General features: G+C 39.6%; 1 protein-coding gene across 1 annotated transcript in view; it reads right to left on the bottom strand.

The window, feature by feature from the left end:
• The window catches only part of DGKK (diacylglycerol kinase kappa), a gene marked incomplete at both ends in the record, with an annotated part of 164,171 nt that overhangs the window by 45,480 nt on the left and 102,365 nt on the right, over nucleotides 1–16,326 (bottom strand). Inside the window, 4 exons of the mRNA XM_080795697.1 lie at nucleotides 549–688; nucleotides 1,440–1,548; nucleotides 2,251–2,434; nucleotides 12,315–12,417. Of these exons, the coding sequence (XP_080651823.1) occupies nucleotides 549–688; nucleotides 1,440–1,548; nucleotides 2,251–2,434; nucleotides 12,315–12,417 (536 nt within the window). The remainder of the gene's footprint in view (nucleotides 1–548; nucleotides 689–1,439; nucleotides 1,549–2,250; nucleotides 2,435–12,314; nucleotides 12,418–16,326) is intronic.

Below are 16,326 nucleotides of genomic sequence, written 5' to 3' on the forward strand. Positions count from 1 at the left end.
AAAATCCCAGAATATCCTTATGGGCAGCCATAAATTAAATACTATGACCCAGCATTGGCCCTATCTCTTTTCAGGAGATAGGATTGCAATACTCATTCTTCTCTAAAGCAGAGACAATCTAAGCCAATTATTTCTGAACCCTAAGTTTTTTGAGTTTCTTTGAAGAACTGATGAAGCAATAGAATGGTTTCTATACTACTCTGGAATAGAATAGAAAGATAGAAACATTCCCAAGGAAAAAAATATGCTTACATAGAAAATTAACTATGCAATTTGAAGGAGGTTTACAGAACTCTTAAAATTTACCTGTGGGGCTCCTGATTTAGGATCTTTCAAGTTTGAACGGGGGCTTTAGTGGTGTCTAAAAGAAACATGGTAGATCCTGACTTCCTAATAGACAAGGCCACCCAAAACTTCCCTGCACTGAAGCCAGAAAGTAATGAGGCTCTGCAAGGGAGGTTAGAATATTCATGATTGAGATGATGTAAATGAGAGTAACTGATATGGGACTGGAACAGACACAATGACCTGATCATTCAGCCACTCACCTGTCTAGAATCCTCACACCAGCCTGCTCCACTCTGTTGAGTATGGTAATAGGTGACTTGTTTTTGTTCCAGAATGCACCCCAGCCTAGGACACGGGCCAGATCGTTGCCAGTTCCAAGTGGGATGACTGCCAACTGACACTGCAAGAACAAAACCAGGAACCATTTTCAGTCAATTCTACCAAGATCCACCCATAAAAGAACCCATAAGGTGCTCCTTGGGAAAGATAGTGGTCTAAAAACCAGTGCCAATAAGAGACTTCTGATTTTAGGAAGTGTAATAGGAAGATACTGATGCTAAGTGAACTTTTTCCTGAAAATTTGGCACCACTCTTGGCAATACAGAATGTACTCAGTGCAGGGAAAAGTTAGAATATGCCAATATTTATAGCCATGCTTATGAAAGAGAAATATAGCCACAAATTTCTATCAAGGCTTGGCCAAGAAGATAAGGTGCCTTGGGAGACAAAGCTGCTAAAGTCAGAAGAACAGGGAGCTATCTAGGGAGAGGGAGGAAAGTGAGAGGAACGTTTCTTCTACTTTTGAGACTCAGGAAAGAAAACTGGTGGCCTCAAGAGGGGAAGGAAATTGGAGGCTGAATGTGGCCTGAAGCCACTTCTTTTTGCTTGCTCTCCTTTCCTTCAAATATTTACTTTGGGGCCCGGGGCATAAAGCACTGCTCATTCTTTCTGCTAACTCCCTCATTTCTCCTTCCCACAGAAAATGGTTTAGGTGAGGAAGCTTAGAATGAGAATCTCCCTGTCAGGTTGAAACCAGTGGAAAACATGTGCTGTATAGATAAGGAGAGTGAAGACTAAGGACATTTTGGGATGAGCAGGTCCATACCCACAGTCTCTCTAGCAATGACTGAACTGAGTCAGCAAGAACTCACCTTTTCATGTAATCCAAAGGCATCAATCAGAGATAAGACCCAGCTCACACTGCCATCTCCACCACAAACCACAATGCGAAAGCGAGCAAAATTCTTGAACATGCATAGCCTGAAAGAAAGAGGGGAACAGGAGTCATTTCATGAACTACTAGGTTTTACAACTCTTTTCTATACTGTGCTGGGAGCTAAGGACTACTGCTTCTGCATCCTGCTAACAGGCTACCCACCTTCTTTCACTTAGCTCCTATCTCTCTGTGTACCTAACATCACAGGCAATGCTCCCATAGGCAGTCCTGGAGATGAGGCCTTGCTTCAGCCCACCCTCTTCTATGCCTACCCTTGCTCTAGAAGCTACTCGTAACCTAGCCAAACCCACTTGCTGAGGCCCAAGAAGCCTTGTGCAGTGGCCGTGGCTTCACAGAAACCAGAGCTGAACAGCCAGATGGTCCATAAGTAAAACAGGTCTATAGTGGAGATATATCTGTTTGGTCCCAGGAAAGAAAGAGGGACAGGAAAGGTGAACAGCAATACCCATTTGCCTCTTCCCCTGAGGTCAGGAGACGCAGTTAGACTTCTTCTAACTAGGGAAGGTGGAATGAATCTGAGAGCAGAACATGAGCTTGAAGGGACTTCTGGGAGAGGGCTAAAAATCCTCCAACTAGCAAACCCCAAATGCTCTGAAGTTATATGTCTGCATCCTGACTTGATTGTGCCCAGGTACTAGAACTGATTCCAGAAAACCTTACTCTAAAATGTATAGTACGAAGGGTCCCTTCTATATACTCAACTGTATCCCTTAGCCCATGCTTACCCGGCTTCAGGTCCACCCTTCGACAGGTCAAAAACTTGAGATGGGTTAAGGTACTGTTTGAATTTTCTGAGGAAGACGATCCCTTGGTGATCGCCACTTTTGGAGTTGATGAAGATGAGAAGGGGACATGAACAGGCTGATGACCAATCGAGGTTCCAGAAGTCTGAAGACACTACTAATTGGCCTGATACATGCACACAACAAAAAGAAAAGGAGAAAAAAGAAAAGGGCCATTGAGATGGAAATAAGAGATGACTTGACATCACATTTTGCAAAGACTTTTTAAAAACAGCTTTATTGAGGTAAAATTGATAAACAAAGAACAGCACATATTTAATATATACAATTTAATGGGTTTAGATATATACAAACACCCATGATACAATCACCACAAGCAAGGCAAAAAGACATATCCAAAACCTCTCAGAGTTTCCTTATGCTCTAGTCTGCTGAGACTGAGAAGCAGAGGGGAATTCAGAACACAACCCAAAGGGGCTCTCATTTAATGTCTGCCCAGCTGTTGCCAGGCAAACAACATTTGCTGAGCAATTACTACATGCCAGTCATCATGCTAGATACTTCTAGGGGTACAGCTCCTGTCCTCTAGCTAGGGAAACAGACTCATACACAGTAGTATGTTGGAACACAAAGATTAAGGAAATTGGTGCCACAATGAGGGATTAATAAAACACCGTGGGGAAACTGAAGAAGGAGAGGACTGAAAGCTGGAGAGGAGGATCAGAATACCAATTAGTTCTCTCTTTGCCTGGTATAGTTCAGTTCTCACAGTGAGAGGATATCAGGTAAGGAGAGAGGAGGGGGGGAAAGGCTGTCTTTTAGACAGCAGTTAATGACAGAAAACATATTAATGTGGGAGGAAGGAGGGAAATTTAATCACCCCTCCAAGGCTCTGGCAGGGCAATCCCAGTTATCACACCAACTTTTAGGGGAAAGAAGACTATAGGGAAATTGTCTGAATAAGAGAGAGTCTTTTAATAATTCCTAACTCTGAAGTTCCCTACAGGGAAGTGAAGTTATAGCAGCCTAAATTGTCAATGCCTGCCAGCTCATGCTGAGTCTTAGAGCCTGTTGGCAGGGAGACAGGCAGTGAGCAATGGCCCCCTAGGAGATGGCAGACAAATTGTGAGCCCCTAAACTCTGAGCTTTGACTTGCCAGGGATACCCCAGCAAAAATAAATGCAAAGGGCAAAAGTTGTATGGCTCACTCCTGAATTGTGTGGGGCACAGGGAGGGAGGTGGGTTGGGATGTCCCATTTGTTGTAATTTGGGTGAAAGGGAGCCTGGAGGAATACTGCTGGCATGAGAAGATTTCATGGCTGTTTTGCCTGGAAAAACTTAAAGCAGTCTTTCTCTATGGGCCAATTCCTACTCACTGGCCAGTAGAACTTGAAGGCATCCTTAGCCAGTTAGTCAGTCAGGCACCAAATTTTCAGGGCTTGTTAAGACTCACAGCTACAAGGGGAGTCTGCCATGTTCCTTCAGTAGCATATCTTGGAAGTAGTTACTCTCCCTGAACACATTACCTGAAGGTAGTACCCTTTTCAATATGTGTTTTTACAAAAGGTAGTATGTTGATGCAATGCTAGTTAAGACATTCATTCATTCAACAAACATGTATTGAGGGCATTCTCTGTGCTTGTCCTTCTTATGTTCTGAGAATACAGTGGTGGGCAAGATAGAAATAGTTTCTGCTTTTGTGGAACTTATAATCTAATGGTGGAAAGCACAACAAAACAAAGTAATATAGAAAAGAACATGATTTGGAGAAAAAGAAGTGAGGGAAACAGGATAGAGACTAAAGGGGGTGTTATTTTAGATGGGGTGGTCAGGGACAGCTTCTCTAGGGAGGTGACATTTGAGATGAGACTTGAATGAAGTAAAAGAGTGAGCAATGCATATATGGGGGGTAGAGTTTGGGGAGAAGAAGAAAGAATAAGTGCTAGGACCCAGAGAAGGGAGAATGTCTGGGGTATCTGAGGGCCACTGATCAGAATGGCATGACTATTGTGGAGTGAGTGAGGGGCAGAGTGGCAGAAATGAGGTCAGAGAGATGACAGAACCATACAAAATGACAATGAGATGTGAGGAAGCAGTTAAAAAATCAGGGTGAGACTGTTTAGTATAGTACAAAACATTAGGGGTCAGGCCATAAGATATATGAAGAAAATCATCAAAAAAGGTCATACCTTTTCATTTTTATTTTACTTATTTTTTTCTTTTCTTTTTTAAAAAGAGATTTTATTTATTTATGGACATGGAGAGAGGCACAGTGAGCGAGGGAACACAAGCAGGGGGTGTGGGAGGGGGAGAAGCAGTCTTCCCACCAAGCAGGGAGCCCGGTGCGGGGCTCGATCTCAGGGTTCTGGGATCATGACCTGAGCCAAAAGCAGATGCTTAATGACTGAACCACCCAGGCACGCCTTATTTTTTTCTTAAGGAGAGAGGGCATGTGCACACACACATGGGTGGGGTAGTGTGGGTATGAGGGAAGAACAGAGGGAGAGGGAGAGAGAGAATCTTAAGTAGCCTCTGTGCCCAGGATGGAGACTTATCTCACAACATGGAGATCGTGACCTGAGCCAAAATCAAGATTTAGACACTTAACCAACTGAGCCACCTTACATGCTCCTAAAAAAAGTAGTAACGTTTTATGTGCTTGCTTCTCATCCAACCAGCAATGCAGGGATCAACTCATGGCCTGGCCTCAAGCTTACCTCTCCTTTGTTTGAGAAGCTGATTCTGCTCTGAGCTTCCTTTCCTTTTTCAGCAACCTTCTGCTAACACCCTCCAGGGGATCATGTGACTTTGAGTATGTACTCCAGTGAAAAGATTTGTGCAAACAGGTTGCTGCCAACATCTAGAGGAACTGTGAGCTATGCTTAGAAGCAAGGACTCCCCCTGCTAGAGGTCCTGGAATAGACCTATCTATGCCCAGTGATTTTTTTTTTTTGTTTTTTTTTTTTAATTTTTTATTTATTTTCAGCGTAACAGTATTCATTGTTTTTTCACCACACCCAGTGCTCCATGCAATCTGTGCCCTCCCTAATACCCACCACCTGCTTCCCCCACCCTCCCACCCCGCCCCTTCAAAACCCTCAGGTTGTTTTTCAGAGTCCACAGTCTCTCATGGTCCACCTCCCCTTCCAATTTCCCTCAACTCCCTTCTCCTCTCCATCTACCCTTGTCCTCTATATTATTTGTTATGCTCCACCAATAAGTGAAACCATATGATACTTGACTTTCTCTGTTTGACTTATTTCACTCAGCATAATCTCTTCCAGTCCTGTCCATGTTGCTACAAAAGTTGGGTATTCGTCCTTTCTGATGGAGGCATAATACTCCATAGTGTATATGGACCACATCTTCCTTATCCATTCATCCGTTGAAGGGCATCTTGGTTCTTTCCACAGTTTGGCGACCGTGGCTATTGCTGCTATAAACATTGGGGTACAGATGGCCCTTCTTTTCACTACATCTGTATCTTTGGGGTAAATACCCAGCAGTGCAATTGCAGGGTCATAGGGAAGATCTATTTTTAATTTCCTGAGGAATCTCCACACTGTTCTCCAAAGTGGCTGCACCAGTTTGCATTCCCACCAACAGTGTAAGAGGGTTCCCCTTTCTCCACATCCTCTCCAACACACGTTGTTTCCTGTCTTGTTAATTTTGGCCATTCTAACTGGTGTAAGGTGGTATCTCAATGTGGTTTTGATTTGAATCTCCCTGATGGCTAGTGATGATGAACATTTTTTCATGTGTCTGGTAGCCATTTGTATGTCTTCATTGGAGAAGTGTCTGTTCATATCTTCTGCCCATTTTTTAATATGATTATCTGTTTTGTGTGTGTTGAGTTTGAGGAGTTCTTTATAGATCCTGGATATCAACCTTTTATCTGTACTGTCATTTGCAAATATCTTCTCCCATTCCGTGGGTTGCCTCTTTGTTTTGATGACTGTTTCTTTTGCTGTGCAGAAGCTTTTTATCTTGATGAAGTCCCAGAAGTTCATCTTTGCCTTTGTTTCCTTCGCCTTTGGAGACATATCTTGAAAGAAGTTGCTATGGCTGATATCAAAGAGGTTACTCCCTATGTTCTCCTCGAGGATTCTGATGGATTCCTGTCTCACGTTGAGGTCTTTTATCCATTTCGAGTTTATCTTTGTGTACGGTGTAAGAGAATGGTCAAGTTTCATTCTTCTACATATAGCTGTCCAGTTTTCCCAGCACCATTTATTGAAGAGACTGTCTTTTTTCCACTGGATATTTTTTCCTGTTTTGTCAAAGATTATTTGACCATAGAGTTGAGGGTCCATATCTGGGCTCTCTACTCTGTTCCACTGGTCCATGTGTCTGTTTTTATGCCAGTACCATGCTGTCTTGGTGATCACAGCTTTGTAGTAAAGCTTGAAATCAGGTAACGTGATGCCACCAGTTTTATTTTTGTTTTTCAACATTTCCTTAGCAATTCGGGGTCTCTTCTGATTCCATACAAATTTTAGTATTATTTGCTCCAGCTCTTTGAAAAATACTGGTGGAATTTTGATTGGAATGGCATTAAAAGTATAGATTGCTCTGGGCAGTATAGACATTTTAACGATGTTTATTCTTCCCATCCAAGAGCATGGAATGGTCTTCCATCTTTTTGTGTCTTCTTCAATTTCTTTTAGGAGTGTTCTGTAGTTCCTCGAGTACAGATCTTTAACCTCTTTGGTTAGGTTTATTCCGAGGTATCTTATGGTTTTTGGTGCTATAGTAAATGGAATCGATTCTCTAATTTGCAGAAAGGCAAATGCCCAGTGATTTTTAACAGATGGGTTAGTCCCTTTCTAGAGGGGAGGCAGCAGTGGCACTGAGACCAACTACTGTGAGCTGTTTGGACCTCTGTTTCCTTATCTGCATAGTGGGCTATTTGAAAAACTAACTTGTTTTCCAGTGTTGAGATGAAAATGAGCTAGGTGTTACATTGATGAGAAAAAGAAATATAAATTGTTTCTTAAAGGTGAAAAGATGACCAAACTCATTCATAAATGAGAAAGATACTGATTAAAACCAGGCCATGGTACCATTTTTTTCTTATCCAGAAAACTGGCAAAAAAAATAGATGATACACTTGATTGAGGAAGACAGAATATATGAACTCTCACTGAGGGTGGAAGTGCAAAGTGACAGAAGCCCTATGGGGGGCAATCTGACAGCATCTATGAAAATTATAAATGCCTATGCATTATGACCCAGTAATTACACTTCTGGGAATTTTCCTATAGATTTATATGTAAAATGACCTTCATGAGATTGTTCATTGCAGCATTGTTGTGATAGCAAGAGACCGAAAACTTTGAAATTGGAGGACTGCTCAAAAAAATTATGGTATATATTCATATAATAGAGTATCTTGTAGCTGTAAAAAGAAATGAGGAAACAATCTTTTGTTGATCAAAAAGATCTCCAAAATATGCTGTGAAGGAAAAAGAGAAGCAAGGTTCAGAGGAATGTGTATAGTATTAAAAAGGGAAGGGATGGGGCACCTGGGTGGCTCAGTGGGTTAAAGCCTCTGCCTTCGGCTCAGGTCATGATCTCAGGGTCCTGGGATCGAGGCCCACATCGGGCTCTCTGCTGGGCAGGGAGCCTGCTTCCCTTCCTCTCTCTGCCTCTCTCTGCCTACTTGTGATCTTTCTCTCTGTCAAATAAATAAATAAAATCTTTTTAAAAAAAGGGAAGGGATAAAAATATATGTTTATATTTAGTAGTATATACAGGAAGAAATACTGGAAGCTATTCAATAAACTAATGGCAGTAATCAATTTTTTGTGAGTGGGGATTGGATGGGGCTATGGGAGATTGAGAAGATTGAGAGAAAGGATAGTAAGTTTTTTACTAAACGTGTGCGTATGTGTTTCTATTTTAAAAAGTTTGAACCATGTGACTATATTAACTAGTCAATAATTAAATTAAGAAATAGGAAAAATTATTATGTTAATGTTATCTATAAATTAAATAGCCATGAAGTTGTAGCTGAAATCATTTGTAGATCCATTTGGCAGCTTGGAACATGGACTGCCTTCTGCAGTGTATTTCTACAACACAATGCAGCTGTGTGCCACAGCTGGTTGCCCTCCAGATTTATTCACTAACCTACAGCAAACATCTTAACTTCTCTGGGTGTTCATTTCTACATATGTATAATAGCATCATGTTGCAATGATTAATAAAATAATCCAGGATGGGGGTGGAAAACTGAGATAAAAAGAAAATTCTGTAATTAAGCCAACTTAAACTTCAGTGTCAAACCTAATTTGGTCACAGATGGGAAGACAAGAGGAAGAAGTGCTGCAGAAAGCTATCCCTAGGAGAAGACAGGGACAGCAACATCTAGCATTTCCCCAGGGCATCTGAATTCGAGCAAGGCCAAGTTTATCAAGGGAATCTTGTGAAGAAGGTGACAAAATTGTGTGGCATCGTGGGCTGGAATGTAGCAATGTTAGGCAGATTCATAACCAGGTAAGTGTGCCCATGAAGTTGCTTTTGAATAGGCTGATGTTAATTGTAGGGGGGTGTCCTCTACTGTTTCATAATTTTAATCAACAATTCAAATGAAAACATAGAAGACTTCTCAACTCTGAAGTACTCAAAGCTGGAGGGAAAGTTATTGGATGGCAGAAAAAGGATTGAATGGGGTGCCTGGGTGGCTCAGTCATTAAGTGTCTGCTTTCAGCCCAGGTCATGATCCCAGGGTCCTCAGATCGAGTCCCACATCAGGCTCTCTGGCGGGAAGCCTGCTTCTCCCTCCCCACTCCCTCTGCTTGTGTTCTCTCACTGTGTCTCTCTCGTCAAATAAATAAATAAAATCTTAAAAAGAATAGAATAAAGATTGAAAAATAACCTCAAAGGGTGGATAGGTCAACAAGATGAAAGTCAACAAGATGAAAATGGGATAAATGTGAAGCCAGGATTTTTAGGCCCAAGGACATAAATCATACTGGAATAGGACAACACAAACTTGGTTTGGCAGCATCAAGTGTGAAAAGGGCTTAGAGGATTTAAGTTGACTTTAAACTCCAGATGGCTCAACAGCCTGAAAGAGCTTTTCAAGAAAAATCTCATGCTTCTTTGAGCTGCATTAATACAAGCACAGTGCCGCAAAACAGGGGGTCTATAGTCTCTCTCAAATTTGTTCAGTTCATACCACAGAAGGATGTTAAATTAGCATAAGGATGGCTTACCAATCTTCTTCCTGTATTTTAAAACCATCTTTAACAAATGTCAGTTCATCTAACCTTCATAATGCACCTGAGTGCAACTGTTATTGAAAGAAAGTCTCTCAAGAGTGAGATTCAATTGGATCAAGAATGTAGATGACTCGAAGGAAAGGCTCGAAACTAACTCATAGGGCATTAGATGAGATGCTACACAAAAAGAATGGCTTAGCTCAGGTACTTCTAGGCAATATTATGTCATTGGTGGAAAGCAAAAGAAAGTAGCAAGGCCATTAGTTGATGATCTATAACAAGAATAAGAAGTGATGCATGGAGCACTGGGTGTAATACACAATGAATCATGGAATACTACATCAAAAACTAATGATGTACTGTATGGTGACTAACACAACATAAAAAATAAAGTTACAAATAAAGAAAAGAAAAAATTCTTGTTAAAAAGCAAAACAAAACAAAAGAATAAGAAGAGGTATAGGATAAAAAGAAAAAAAAAAACCAAAAAACCCCAACTTCCATAAGGACAAGAAGCACAAAGCCTGTTGGGCTAATTATAAAGAAGAGTTTGCAGCCCCCTATACCTATTTGGGGTGATTGGTGGGATGCTGAGGTGGGTATCCTTCATTCTGCTTAGACATCTTCCCTAGGTTCCCCATTGCTGTGAGCAAAGTCTCAGATTCAGGACTAGATTGACTTTCATGGCAGCTTGAGTTTGCTTGGGTGACTAATTTGCTACTTCTCTTCTATCAATCCCATTTCCCCCCAGTCTCTTCCTTTTTCTATCCAGCCAAACATATCTTATTTACCAAGTCATCCACCTCAACACCTCTCTAGTTAACTGGTAGTGACTTATGTGGGTAAATATTTGAGTAGATCTGAGAATAATATATGCATGCACCTCTGAGTGAAGTTAGCTTAGTGTCTATGCATGTCATTATGGGAACATATGAACATGGTTGCTTGAAGAAACCTGTGTGAATGGCTCATTCCTTGTACCAATGTCTATCTGGATGTATCTGTATTAGGGTTGGAAAATGAACTGGAAGAGACTAGAGTGTCTCTGAGCGTGTATAGATGTGGGTGCACACATGTCCACATGTGCTATGTCTAGTTATAAAACTCCGTTGTAATGGCTACAGAATCCTTGCCCACTTCTGTTCTCTGACTCAAGAAACTACAAACTCTTCTTTCTTTTCTTTGCTGTCAGCCAATGCTGGCTCTTCCTTGATGACAAAGTGGGCAGCAAGCATCAATATGGGGAAAATTTTTAAGTCAATGAAATGCTGGTTCACTAATCACATCCAGACCAGTGGACATCCCACATGTCAGAGATGGGTAAATTAGTGTATTAGTGAAATATAAATGAAAACATTCCAGGCAGGGTTTGAACTTTAGCTCGAGTAAGTGAAATTGACCATATATAGAGTGAAGCTAACTACACAAACTGAAATTAATGGGCAGTGTATCTCTCTGCTGGCTTAGTGAAACAATAGTGTGTCAGTTGGTAAATATATTAGATTTCTAAATTCTTTAGTGTTCGTAAAATAGTTCAGCTCTTTTTAGCTGTGATATGTGATTTTGATATTGACAGTTCCCATTATTTAATAATGAGTAATATGAGAAGCAAATGAACAACTCAATGGCACAAAGGAGAGTCTCTTTAAGGAAAAAGTGGGGAAGGGGAGGTGTATTCAAAAAGGTATTGTTAGCAATGGCTAGAGTGAAATATCCTTGTGGGGGTCTACAGATTTCATTAGGCTAGAAGACTAGTGATTTAATTGTGTTGTCCTTTGGGGCTATGTTTCTTGATATTCAAGCCCTTTACATATTATCACTTATCCTCCCAATGTGCAGTTATCATTCCCAATTAGATGTGGAAAGTGAAGCTCAGAGAATGTAAGTGACTTACTCAAGGTCACCTAACTAGTAAGTGACTAAAACTCATTGTTGCCTGGCCTTTGTTTTTTTCCTTTACATCATGTTGTTTCTAAGTCTCATCATTACTTAATAATAAAGACAACTGGACGAAACATCCCTCTGCTTTGCCCCTGTTTTATCTGTTCTAACATCTCTAGACCTTCTGAGAGAAGACTCTATAGAAAGCTTACTCTTGCTGCATTTATTTCATTTCTGCCTCCTTTCTATGCAACATCTTGCAATTAGTTGACAGTCCTAATATTTTCTGATCTCCAAGTGTCTCCAAGTGTAACTCCTTTGGTGCTTACCATATGCTACCTTAATCTATATATTGTCATACTATATCAATATCCTGGGTCAACAATAACCATAAGCTCTGGAAATGTTCTTATCTTGGATCTCTTTGTAGCCTTTCAGCACCTTATGAATAGAATTCTCAATAAATCACTTGAGTTTAGGAATTGACAAAGCATCAACAGAGCATGTTGGGGCAATAATCATGCTAGTTTCAGATTTGGAGTCAACCTTGGTGTTAGTTTCCATTCTAAAAATAATATGACCTGGGCCTTTATGTAGTTCTTCCTTGCCCACCTGGATGCAAGCAAACTTATTTTATGGATTATCTAGTGTCTGAAAATTATGAAAAACTGGAATCAAGTCTGATAATTCAGGAACAATTGGGACAAAGCCTACAGAGAACATGCCCACATACATATATGCCATAAACATCAACAGTCATTATCCCAAAGGTCTAAAAAGAAACATGAGCTGTCTCTACATATATACACATTCCTACTTCCCCATTTACTGGTTGAAAATAATAATTTAATTAAAATTAATTTAAAAACTTCCCCAGTCTTATCACCTTTCCTCCCTCCCCATTGAAATACATTCTGAGGTTAAAATTTGGGTACTCACCATCTCCTTTAGGGTCGCTGAGGGCAGTGGGAGGAATGACTGATGTTCGATGACTCCCAAACCAGCATTCCTTGGAAAACCGTCCCCGGCAGTCATCATGCACCTGAAACGACAAGAGAAGAACAGAGAAAAAAAGGGAGGGGAGAGAAAAGGATACAGTTGATTAGTCTTGAGTTCCAGTTCCAAGATTTGAGCCCCAATGTTAAAATCTCCCTTTCTGAGATTTGGTGCCATACACATTCCCCTGTCTCAAACTGGACACACCCTTCCCAACTTCAGCATGCACTATCCTGAAGGTGGGCTCTGAACTCTGTTCCTTTCAAAGGTAGCTTTCGGAAGATACCCATCATAGGCATTAAGAAGATAGTAGCCATAGGGCACAATCTCAGTGGCCTACAGAATAGGGAACTTACTTGCATTTTCAGAGTACTAATCCTGTTAATATGCTATTACGCTTCTATCCTTACAACAACTCTGTATGGTAGGGACCACACTATTAAGTTCATTTTAGAAATGAGGATACGAAAGGTTGGAGAGGTGAAGAATCTTGCTCAAGGTCAAACAGCTGGGAAGTGGCAGAACTGAGATTCTGCTGCCTTTCCCACAAGTGGTCATATTTCCCAAATTTCTGATATTTTTAGGTACCATTTCCTAGACAATTTCACAGTTCTTAGAGGACATGAACCTGGCTTGATTACACAAAAGAAATTAAAAGAGAGCCAGAGGACAACCAGAGTCATCTCTCTCTCTCTCTCTTTTTTTACATTGAGACATAATTGACATATAACATTTTATCAGTTCCAGGTGTACAACATAATGATTTGATATTTATATATATTACAAAATGATCACCACAGTAAGTGTAGTTAATATCTGTCACCATACACAATTACAGTTTTTTCTTGTGATGGGAAATTTTAAGGTCTATACTCTTAGCAACTTAGAAATAGGCAAAACAGCATTATTAACTATAGTCACTATGCTGTTCATGATATTCTGATGACTTATTTATTTTATAACTGGAATTTTGTATCTTTTGACCACCTTCACCTATTTTGCCCATTTCCCCCCTTCCCATATGCATGAGCTCATTTTAAAAAAATTTCATATATAGGTGAGATCATATAGTATTTCTCATTCTCTGTCTGACTCATTTTATGTAGCATAATGCCCTAAGGTCCATCCATGTTGTTGCAAATGGCAAGATTTCCTTCATTTTTAGGGCTGAATAATATTCCATTGCATATACATCTACCACATTTTCTTCATTCATACAGCACTTATGTTGTGTCCATATCTTGACACTTAATGTTGTTTTCATATCTTGACTATTGTAAATGGTGTTGCAGTGGACATGCGGGTGCCTATATGATTTTGAACTAGTGTTTTCATTTTTTTCAGATAAATACACAGAAGTTGAATTGCTAGGTCAAATAGTAGTTCTATTTTTAATTTTTAAAGGAAAGTCTGCACTGTTTTCAATAGTAGTTGCTCCAATTTACATTCCTACTGAGAGTGCATGAGGTTTCCCTTTTCTTCATATCCTCACCAACATTTATTTCTTCTCTTTTTGATAATAGCTATTCTAACAGGTGCGAAGTGGATCTTATTGTGGTTTTGATTTGCATCTCCCTGATGATCATAGATGTTCAGTACTTTTTCATATACCTGTTTACCATCTGTATGTCTTCCTTAGAAAAAGATCTATTCAGATTCTTTGCCCATTTTCTAATTGGATTGTTTGTTTGCCTTTTGCTATTGAGTTATATGACTTCTTTATATATTTTGGATATTTATCTTTATCATATATGTGATTTACAAATATTTTCCCCCATTCAGCTGCTTGCCTTTTCCTTTTACTGGTGGTTCCTTTGCTGTGCACAAGCTCTGCATTATTTTTTTCCAAATTTTTACCTAAATTCTAGTTAGTTAAAATATAGTGCAATATTGGTTTCAGGAGTAGAATTTAGTGATTCAACAATTACATATAACACCCACTGCTCATCGTAACAAGTGCCCTCCTTAATACTCATCACCCATTCAACCCATCCTCTATCTACCTCCTTCCATCAACCCTCAGTTTGTTCTCTAACTTTAAGAGACTCTTACGGTTTGCCTCCCTCTCTTGTTTCTTTTTCCTTCCCACATGTTCATCTGTATTGTTTCCTAAATTCCACATATGAATGAAATCATATAGTATTTGTCTTTCTCTGACTGACTTATTTCGCTTAGCATAGCACACTATAGATCCATCTACATCATGGCAAATGGCAAGATTTCATTCTTTTTGATAGCTGAGTAATAGTCCTTTGTATAGATATAACACTTTTTCTTTATCCATACATCAGTCAATGGATACTCGGGCTCTTTCCATAGTTTGGCTATTGTTGACAATGCCGCTATAAATATGGGGGTGCATGTACCCCTTCAAATCTGTACTTTTGTATCTTTGGGGTAAATACCTAATAGTGCAATTGCTGGGTTATAGTGTAGTTCTATTTTTAACTTTTTGAGGAACCTCCATACTGTTTTCCAGAGTGGTTGCCTCAGTTTGCATTCCCACCAACAGGGCAAAAGGGCTCCCATTTCTTGGCCTCCTCACCAACACCTGTTGTTTCTCATGTTGTTAATTTTAGCCATTCTGATGTGTGAGGTCATCGTGGTATGGATTTGTATTCCCATGATGATTAGTGATATTGAGCATCTCTTCGTGTGTCTGTTAGCCATCTATATGTCTTCTTTGGAAAAATGTCTATTCATGTCTTCTGCCCGTTTCTTAACAGGATTATTTGTTTTCTGGGGGTTGAGTTTAATACATTCTTTATATATTTTTGATACTATGTCATTTGCAAATATCTTCTCCCATTCTGTAGGCTGCCTTTTAGTTATGTTGATTGTTTCCTTCACTATGCAGAAGCTTTTTATCTTGATGAAGTCCTAATAGTTCATTTTTGCTTTGGTTTCCCATGCCACCAGCAATATGTCTAGCAAGAAGTTGCTATGGCCAAGGTCAAAGAGGTTGCTGCCTCTGTTTTCCTCTAGGATTTTGATAGTTTCTTGTCTCACTTTTAGGTCTTTCGTCCATTTTGATTTTATTTTTGTGTATGGTGTAAGTGATCCAGTTTCATTCTTCTGCATGTTGCTGTCCAGTTTTCCCAACACTATTTATTGAAGAGACTGTCTGTTTTCCATCGGATATTCCTTCCTGACTTGTCAAAGGTTAGTTGATCATATAGCTGTGGGTTCATTTCTGGGTTCTATATTCTGTTCCCTTGATCCATGTGTCTGTTTTTGGGCCAGTACCATACAGTCTTGATGACTATAACTTTGTAATATAGCTTGAAGTTCAGAATCACGATGCCTCTAGATTTGATTTTCTTTTTCAAGACTGCTTTGGCTCTTTGGGGTCTTTTGTGGTTCTGTACAAATTATAGGATTTGTTCTAGCTCTGTGAAAAATGCTATTGGTATTTGATAGGGATTGCATTAAATGTGTAGATTCTTTTGAGTAGCATGGACATTTGAACCATGTTTGTTCTTCTAATTCATGAGCATGGAATGTTTTTTCCATTTCTTTTTGCCCTCTTCAATTACTTCCATAAGTGTTCTATAGTTTTCAGAGTACAGATCTTTACCTCTTCAATTAGGTTTATTCCTAGGTATCTTAGTGTTTTTGGTGCAATTATAAATGGGATTAAATCCTTGGTTTCTTTTTCTGCTACTTTATTATTGGTGTATAGATATGCAACAGATTTCTGTACATTGACTTTATGTCTTGCAACTTTGCTGAATTCATGTGTTAGTTCTAGTAAATTTTTGGTGAATTTATTCAAGTTTTCTATATAGAGTAGGATGTCTGCAAATAGTGAAAGTTTGACTTCTTCCCTGCTGATTCAGATGTCTTTTATTTCTTTTTGTTGTCTGATCACTGAGGGTAAGACTTTCAGTACAATGTTGAATAGTAATGGTGAGAGTGAACATCCTTGTCTTGTTCCAACTGTAGAGGAAAAGCT

The sequence above is a fragment of the Martes martes genome (genome assembly GCF_963455335.1).
Source record: "Martes martes genome assembly, chromosome: X".
NCBI classification, from domain to species: Eukaryota; Metazoa; Chordata; class Mammalia; order Carnivora; family Mustelidae; genus Martes; species Martes martes.